The 9,481-nt window shown below is 41.7% G+C and overlaps 1 protein-coding gene across 1 annotated transcript; it reads right to left on the bottom strand.

The window, feature by feature from the left end:
• Nucleotides 1-4,327, bottom strand: ddit3 (DNA-damage-inducible transcript 3). Its single transcript, XM_041954111.1, has 4 exons — nucleotides 4,191-4,327; nucleotides 2,680-2,741; nucleotides 1,999-2,207; nucleotides 1-1,797 (listed from the first exon to the last, which is right to left on the bottom strand). Exons 3-4 carry the CDS (start codon nucleotides 2,152-2,154, stop codon nucleotides 1,015-1,017), a joined length of 939 nt encoding a protein of 312 aa, XP_041810045.1. The 5' UTR covers nucleotides 2,155-2,207; nucleotides 2,680-2,741; nucleotides 4,191-4,327; the 3' UTR covers nucleotides 1-1,014.
• Nucleotides 4,328-9,481: the final 5,154 nt, after the last annotated feature.

Here is a 9,481-nt window from a genome sequence, read left to right on the forward strand (position 1 = left end):
TTTTTTCTTTTATTGCAAATTTGAGATTACAATGAAGGATAAAATAAATGGTTAGGTAAAATACATGGATTTGATGCCATCAATGATAAAAGCCATGCATATTATTGTACGATTAACAATTAATGTGACTACAATGAGAAAACAAAAGTGGATATGTTGGCATTTTACAGTACAAGCCATTACAGTACAATTGTGAATATATATTACAGTGGTATATAAAAATAGTAAATCAGGGTAGAACAAGTTGTGGTAATTCTACCACAAATTCCCATATTGATAGAAAAGGTCAGCTTAGAAAGTATAGCCGGGTCCTACTTACTTTATCTAAATACACATACACACAAGCCATGAGTTATAAAAAAGTAAGAAAGAGTATGAATTCTCTCCCAAAAAAACTCATTCTCTCATACTCACACTGCACAGGGCACTTTCAAACTTTTCCTGAGCTCCTTAACTCTCCACAAATTGGGGCAAATAATCTCTGCTAGCTGGATTGCAGCCCTTACCGTAGGAGTTACAATTATTGCAAAATGGTGGGAACGGATGACAATGAAATGCACTCTGAATTAAGTTCCTTTCTGTCCAACATACAAATCATCAAATGCTCGTAACTGTTATTTCTGCCATCCTATTTGGTGGAACTTCGAGTTAGGCATCCTTTAAAATGACAAACATTCATCAAAACCACTGCATCATTTGCACTTAGAGCTGCCTGTTCTTCCCTTTCCTTTATACGTGCTGTGTCTTTTTATCTGCCGCAATGCTGTTGCAGCCCCTTCTCTCTGTGCCTTTTCTTGTCTTGACTTTCATCACTTTCCTGCTTCTTGCCATCTTCAGCTCTCATGCTTTTCCAAAAATCATCTTGCTTATGAAATATATCTTTGGTTTCCATCTGTCTAAGAGGCATTTCATGACCACCATGTTACACCTTTCCCCACCACTGCTTATTCCAATTCTGCAGGACCTGTCATCTTTAATTCCTGTCTTCCTTCCTGTCTTTCATTTTTTTTCCCCTCATTTCCTGGTGTTGACTAATCTCTCTATCAGGGCTCTACGTGTCCTCTGCACCTCCTCTCCCAGCCTTTCAATCTCTGCTTTCAAACGCTCATTCTGCTCCGTCAGCTCCTGTACTTTCCTCTCGTTCTCCTGCTCTCTCTCTTTGCGACTCTTTTTGGCAGATGAGTAGGATGAGGATGTTCGTTGCGTGGAGGAGGTGAAAGAGGGCAAGGCACCGTTGGCCCTCTCGCTGGTGGTCCTCTTGCGTTTTCCCAGCCGGGAGGATGGGTAGACAGAGGGGGAAGAGACAGGTGAGGAGGGAGAAGAACAATTTTGCGATGGCGACTGGGAGGCTGAGGAGGAGCAGGATGGAGAATCAGGGACACAGGGCAGTTCCTCCTCGCTGGCTGAAGGAGATGCAGGATGGACGTTAGTAACTTGGTGGTGTTGATGATGGTGGTAGTAATAGCCACCGCTGATCACCGCTCCGCTCGGATCCACCATTCCCACTCCTCCTTCACTCAGCAACTCAAAGAACTCAGGAGGTAGCAGATCACTGCCACCTCCCGCCGAGCTCTCTCCACTTCTGCCATTCTCAGCCTCCGTCCGACGCTCTTCTGCAACAGCTGGACTCATGCAGGAGGAGGAAGAAGAGGAGGATGATGATGAGGTGTGATGCAGAGGCTGGGTGTTGTGGATCTCCTCTGTTGCCCTCTGAACACCCTCGCCCCACGTCTGGCTTCCATCTGTCAGCCACGTCAGAGAACAACTCTCCAGAACATCCAGAAACTCCGGCTCCTTCTACAAACACAAAACGAAAACGTCAACACCTCCCAAAACATGTAAAACATCACAGTATAAGAACGTTTCACATCACTTTGTGTGTGAATGGATTTTTTTTTTCACAAAACACTAAACAAATCTATTAACCAAAATGCAACTGCCAAAAACACTCACACTCATCGTGGGTGTGATAGCCATTTCACTCTTCAAGCTACTGACCTCGGTGCATGTGGGGGCACGTGCCAGTTTTGCCCCTCCCGTGTCGGAGCCCAGAATATCCTGCAGGTCCTCATACCACGCCTCCAACTCTGCACCACACAACGGCCCCACGCCAGGGGGGTACGGCGGGGGCAGGTGTAGCCACTCGGCAGTCATCTCGCCAGTCAGTCACAACTCACAGATACTCGGCCACACGGTTCACACTGGACCTGCCGCCACACACAGGAGGGTTGGGAAAACGACAAAGATAAAGGGAAAAATGCAGAGCAGCCGTACATTAGATAACTGACACATCACTAAAAGTCATTCGTGTTTCATCTCTACCGTGACGCAACTGGTTGAGCTATGGTTTGTAGGTATGCAGGCATACAAGATGGCATGTATCATTATTGAGAATACTACAAGAAGCCTTTATCTGTAGAATTATTTACATCATGATAAAGAGAACTAGACCAAACCACACCACATTGTGTAATCCACTTAATTGTGAAATGGAATAACAGTGACACTAAGTGAGGAAATGTCTGTACTGCACTGGAATTGCTGAAACAAGGAATTCAAAATATGTATGAAACATTTCGATAACTCTGTTTCAATACAATCTTAAAATAAACAAATTGATCAATGCAAAATCAGCTTTGAATGCAGCATTCAGTGTCAAATATGAGAAGACCAATTTACCTTTAGAAAGTCTCTGTTAATCAAGTCTGCAAATTTGTTGGAGATAGATTGTCCCAACAATTCTGAAAGAAAAAAAAAATAGGTTAGTCTTAAATGATGTGAAAAGTGTTTCTTCTGGCAGCCGAAATTTGCTGAGATTTCAGAACTGAAATGATGATTTGCACAAATACAGAGAACAAAGGGTGCTTTAAATGAAAATTTAATGGCTGCTTTGGAAAATTCTGAAGAATTAAAAGAATGATTCAACAAAATAAATTGTCAATAATTGTTAAAATGATCAACAGGGATGAAGAAAATACAATTCCTGTCACTTAATTCTTGTAAACAAAGACCAAAATGTTCTCTACTGCGCCCCCTGCTTTCTACGGTCCTCAAAACACGTTGGGTTCGATAAACAAGTGGTTAAAAACGGCGAGTAAATCCTCATTGATCTTTCTCTTTCTGACAGTCAGGTCTGTTATTTTTATTAATTGCTTTAATCTGTCCAAATTACTGACAAAAGCAATCATAAATACTGTGCTTATTGTAGATAAAGCTTGTAGCTGAATAATTTCCTATTATTAGGAATTTCCGCTATTGCTCCTTTGTTGACAAAAATAGGGGGGGGAATGTAAACAGTCCTACAAAGATGTAGCATTGGCAGGGATGTGAATTACTAAATTACCAAATGATAAAGAACAATTAAATCCTCCTTAACTTGAAGCCAAACGTTAAACTCCCCGTGGTAGCGCCACCATACAGGCATTAAAACTTTGTCTCAGTAAATATACCGTACCAATTATTATTTTATTCTACAATTACTTAGTATTCAAAGTGTAAATAATGTCTTCTTTAGTTGGGCTACATGTCCACTGTGAGCCAAGACAATTACGTCATGGAAATTCAAGTCCAGCAGGAGGAATGGGCGAAACAAAAGGATATGTACAGAGAGGAAAAGAGTGGGTTGAGAGGAAAAGGACAAAACAATATAAACATCCATTCATTCGGCGGTAAACGTTTACTTTACACGGGTTTGTCCAAAGTGTGAAAAACACGCACAGCTGTCAAAAATAAAACCCGTGCGGTTTCGAGTGAACAGCCCCACCAGTAACTGTCAGACGTCACACGGAGGAGGCTAATGTCTGTTATACTGTTCAGATGACATGACACTATATCCAACTGTTTTTTTTTTTTTTTTTTTATAAGCTACAAAATCCACAAAATTGTTTTAAAACGTTTGGCACGCTCGTGTCCAAAGCCTCGAAACTTCCTAGCATCAAGTCCGTATGAGCTTTGACAACTTGTCAAACGAAGCAGACGACACATGAAAACAACTAGATGTACAGTGTGACTGATTAAGACAACTGTTCTTCTAAAAATGGCACTGGGATATCTGCCAAAAACAGGAATTCTTTTTTCTTTCCAGGACACCAGACCACTTCAGGACTGCGTTAAGTAGCCGTTACTCCCCGAAAGACTGAAAAACATCGAGCAACTAATAGCTAAAACTACTGACAAGAAGCTCCACTTACCCTTTTTCTTCTATTCGCTCGCCTTCTCGACTGTCTTGAACTCGAATGTGGATATTTTAGTAAAAATTGGTGATAGCTCATGTTAACCATTGTTCAGTCTTGACGGCTGAATGTGATTTTTCGGAAACTCCCGGCGGTGTTTATATGGAGGGAGAGGCCAACCGAACTATGCATGGGAAGGTAGTTTCATCACAACCTAGCAGGGACGGAGATGGCTGGCGTTTCAAAAGTCCAATCAGCGTAACGAAGTTAAGATCTTTTCCTTGGCGACATCCAATAGGGTTACCCGAAATCAGTGCTGAGGCGGGGCTTAAGGTCGTCTTGGCTGGTTGTTCTCTCTCCAGCCCGTATAGTTTGTACGAGCAGCAATTGTGATGCAGTCATAAGACGGCCAGGACGAATTTGGGGCGTATGGGAGTCACATGAAAGGAATGATGCAATGCTTGGCAACCAATTTCTAGCTGGGGATAACACCAGCAGAATCAGAACATGTTTTATTAAACAGTGTTGGCTCTAACTAAAATCTAAAAATATACATATATGCATGGATATCTAATGTCGAAGAATTGTTTGTTTCCGGAACACAAAAGCTGAATCGATTTTCTCACGAAGTGTTTTATCGCAATGAAAAAAAGTCCGTTACGTGTCAATTTAGCGCTTATTGCTGATGTTTTTATTCACTGTGACATTAATTGATTGTTTTCACCTGTCTTTTGACTGCAGGTGCGAGTCTAAAGTTTGTCGGTGGCACTGACATCACACACACCCCCTTCGCTCCATAGTCCACGAGGAAAAAAAAATAACCGGTCCTCCCCTCGAGACGACACTTTTCTAACGGACCGCAGTGGCTCTGGAGACAGATGTCTTTTATTTGCCAGGTATTTGTAATATGCCACAGTCCGGACGTTCAGCACACATGTACAGCGGTGTCATATTCTCATTCATTTCATACCGCGCGCTCTGTCGCAGCTCCGCGAGATATGAAAACACGGGCGGCCGGCGGAGCGTCTGTGGCGCGAGCTGCTGCTGGGTGTGAACCAACAGCAGACTGTCCCCCTTTTCACTGTCCGGTCATATTTTCAGCTGTTAGTGATGGAATTCAGCACAATTCTCCATTAGCCCGCGATTAAAAACTTTTCTTACACGGTATTCTGATAAGTGTGTTATCATTTTTACTTCATTGATATTTACTGATTTATTTGGCTATTTTTACTATAAATCGCTATGATACAAGGTTGAATTTTACTAGAATAATATAGGCTGACACATCACACCAAAACAGCACTTTCATGGGAATGTTTGATAGATTATAGCTGATAAAAACGCCAAAAAAGCACCACTGAGCACTACAGACGCCTTATGCAATATTGTGTTATATATAGATATACACAATGTAGGTCCCAATTGAAACGTTTTACCATTGTATGATTCGCACTTATAGACCAACTTTAGCCCCTATGATGTTACACATAAATAGCATATGAAAAGCTATATTATGGCTTTGTGATTGCACAGAAGCGATAAAGTCACGATGAGTACCATTGTTTTATAGAGAAAACATTCACTAATAGGTCACCAGTGACATGTTAGTGTTTCCATGTAAGAGGTCGCACTTACAGACTCACAGCAGTCCCTTTAATGTCACATTTACAGATATAGATATTCTATGAGAGATTGTATTGTCAATATACTATTCAGGCGAACATTATAGATTTGTGACGCCGAAGACTTGATGAAGTCAAAATAAACAAAATATTGGTCACCAACACACAATAAACCCCCCTCATAAAAATTAAGTGATATAACATGAGGTAAGGTCATCATCGCAGATAGCAAGGAGCCCAGTACAGTAACTGTTGGACGGTCACCATTGACACAACAACAAACACAACAACAACAACAAAAGTGACGGTGAAATAAAGCCACGTTTCATCATGTTGCGCTCCTGACGCGGGCTCCGCGCCCCGCTCCTGACACTTTGTGCCCTAATCCCAAACTCAGCACACACAAACTGTTTTCCATGCACGGCTCAACATGCACAGCCCCATAGCAACAGCGCCAAGCAGCGAATAGAAAGCTCAAATACTGTCTCTAGGACCCGGGTTAAAGCGCTGCAGGAAGCACCGTGAACACGTCACGGCTTGAGTGGCTGTTGCTGAGTAGTTCAGCATACTTTCTCTGCACCCCCCCTCCCCTCCCCTCCCTCTCCACCCCGGCCGTCTGTTTATTTTGTCAGTCCCGTCGTCTGTGTTGTATTCATTATAAAACACTGTTTACAACCCCAGATCTAGGTTGCCTCTTTTTCCCCGTTTCAACATAGTCTGGCGATGACGACCCCTGTTTTAGATTCATTTTGTCGTTTCAAATATTATTCTAATGGAAAAAGTAAAAAAAATAAAAAATAAAAAAAAATAAAAAATTAAATTAAATTAAATAACTAAAAATAAAAACACTGTATGTTATAGATGAGATGTAGGATTTATGAGACAGCTGAGCGTAAACAAGCGCTCAAACTGACAACTGTCTGGTAATGTGGATCAGTTCACTGATTGTACTTGGAGACATCACTTGTAGAGCTGCAACGATTAACCAGTGAGTTGTCAGCTATAAAATCAACCGCAGACTATTCTAATATTCGATCAATCAGTTTGAGTAAATTTTTAAGACAAAAAGTCTAAATTCTCTGACTCCAGCTTCTTAAATGTGAATATTTGCTGCCTTCTGTACTCCTCTATGGCAGCAAACTGAATATCTTTGGGTTGTGGACAAAACGAGACATTTGAGGACCTCATCTTAAGCTTTAGGAAACACTGATTGATATTCACTGATGCTTTTTGCAGTGGTGTTGCTGTAATGTTTTACAAGCTCACTAAATACCCTTTTTTCCTGCCTAGTCATAAGTAACTGAATATAATTTCTTTATTCTTTTTTCATTAATATTTTTTGGGCAGACCAACATACTGTAATTTCGACACATCTGCCGTTTGTTACATCACGTGTTTTTAACTTTACCAGACTGTAATAACATGACAAACAAGTGAAGCCGACCAAAATTTACAATGATAATGAGAAGAACTGAACTGAATTCTAAATGTGGTGTTAAAGTGTGGACAGAGGAATTCACCTTATGTATTTATTTGCTTATTTATTAGTTGCTCTTTGTCATGCTACCACATTTATAACCAACATTCAGCAATGAAAAAAAGACACAGTTGTTAATGTTTTGAGTTGTTATCTCTCCAAAACTAAGATTTGGGCTATTGCTTCTTTTGTTTTACAGGCACAAAGTGTCTGGGGAATTTCCAGCCACCACACTCCCTTCTTTCTGTCCTTTGCCCTTGGTCAAAGCTCCACACCCAGTTCCCCCTGTCACACGCACACACACACACACACACACACACACACACACACACACACACCAGCTGTCGGAATCCTTCCCCTCTCTGAACTGAGACCACTGATACAGCTGTTAACATGTACTGGTGATACGGTAAATCCTTTTCTTTTTCTCTCTCTCTCCCTTGGCTTGCCCTGTCTCGCTGTTTGTTTGCTTGTTTGTTTCAGTTCCTCTTCTGGGTCCCAGACAACCAGCAGAAAGACCCTCCTCACCTTTGTCAAAAAAGTCCGGCCCATTGACAAGAACTGGGACGGAAAGATTCAAATAAATCTGCGGCTGTGTGAGCAATGAAACGTCAACTTGAAAGTGGCACGTGTGAGATTCTACGGCAATACAAATGGGGTATTTTGCCAACAATCATTACTAACGGTGCTTTGTCTTTAAGCTTTAGGTCCCCATTGATACTGCATTCATCTCTTTTGCCGATGGCCGTCTGATTTGAGGCCAATATTGCAATTCTCTATTGTCTGATGATGCCCATTAATCAACTCATTAGCATTTTAATTCCCCATCCATCATCTCCTTTACAAGGAAGATGTCCTGCACCCACACGCAGCAGGAACTATCCTCATTCCCTCAGAGTTAAGAAATTATTTCAGGTTTATTTTCCAGGGTGTTCAGGTTATCCACTCAATCCCGTCTCGCCCTGTCCAGATTGAACAGCTGAATGTCACATCCACTTGTTGAGATTTCTGTGTTTGGAGCTTTAGGACGACTTTGCAGATCAATCTTGTTAGTCAGTTAAAACCCTGTTTACCTCTCAGCCTCACCTCTCTCCACCCCGCCGTCTCCGCCGTCTTCTCTTTTTTCTTCCACTCGCTACATGCCTCATTCTGCCCCACGACAGCATCCATCCCATTTTACTCTGCCTACCTCCGCCCGCTTTGTCTGTCCTTCTCTCTGTTTCGCCACAAGCTTCTCACCTGTCCAGAGCCATTCAGGGAAATTTGACAAACTGATGCAGAGGTCCTCATGTGATCGGCTTTCTCTTCTCTGTAGCGTATTTTTGCTTTCTGATGTCAGTTGTTATTTCCCTGCTTCTACTTTTCTCTTCCTCCAAATTAGTGTTATCCATGCAGTAAAGGCAATGATTGAAATTTTAGTAAATATTTTATTATGTGACATTCTAATAATCTGTAGTCAATTTCCGCAATCTTTAAATTTCTCCAAATAGTCCATATGATTGCCTTTAGTTATTTTCTTGATTTTGATTACATTGTCTCAAAAATCTCAGTGCAGTACAATACAGACAGCCTTGATTTCTTCATTTCCTGACACATGTGTCAAACATGAGGCACAAGAAAAAAGGCAAAGGCATAAAAACAAGCCCAAGCAAGAGACTGTAAGGCATTAAACTTTAAAAGCCTGTCTGAACAGGTGCGTATACTGGCAGCGAGACACACACTCCAGGCTCTTACTCCATCATTTTCTTCCTCTCTTCTTAGTTTCCCCCGTCTCAGCACCAGAAACGGAGATTTTGGAGCAATTGGTGCTCCCTACGGCCTCCTCTGTGTTCAGCTGCTCTGTGCTGCCCAAGGACTTAAATATTTACTTTGTCCAGTGGAGTAAAGGTTGGTGTGGACTGCTGACATGTATAAGTAGCTGTAATTTCACGGTCGAGTCAAGAATGACTGAATGCCATTTATGTTATGTAAAAGCCCTGTTTGGATTTATCGCCCACTGCTAAAATAGCCTGTTTTTCAAATGGGGTTCTGTTTATCATTCATTCATCACCCTTCTATTCTCATTCATATTCAGGGCCACATATAGAGCTATAGTCTGAAATAAAACCGTAATGCTTGTTGTCGCGAACAGTCTGAGCTGACCTCTTCTAATCTTCAGTTTGTAATTGTGCTTAAATGCGTCTTAACAGATGGGGCCGGGCTGACCCGAT

Source organism: Chelmon rostratus, chromosome 2 (genome assembly GCF_017976325.1).
Source record: "Chelmon rostratus isolate fCheRos1 chromosome 2, fCheRos1.pri, whole genome shotgun sequence".
NCBI classification, from domain to species: domain Eukaryota; kingdom Metazoa; phylum Chordata; class Actinopteri; order Chaetodontiformes; family Chaetodontidae; genus Chelmon; species Chelmon rostratus.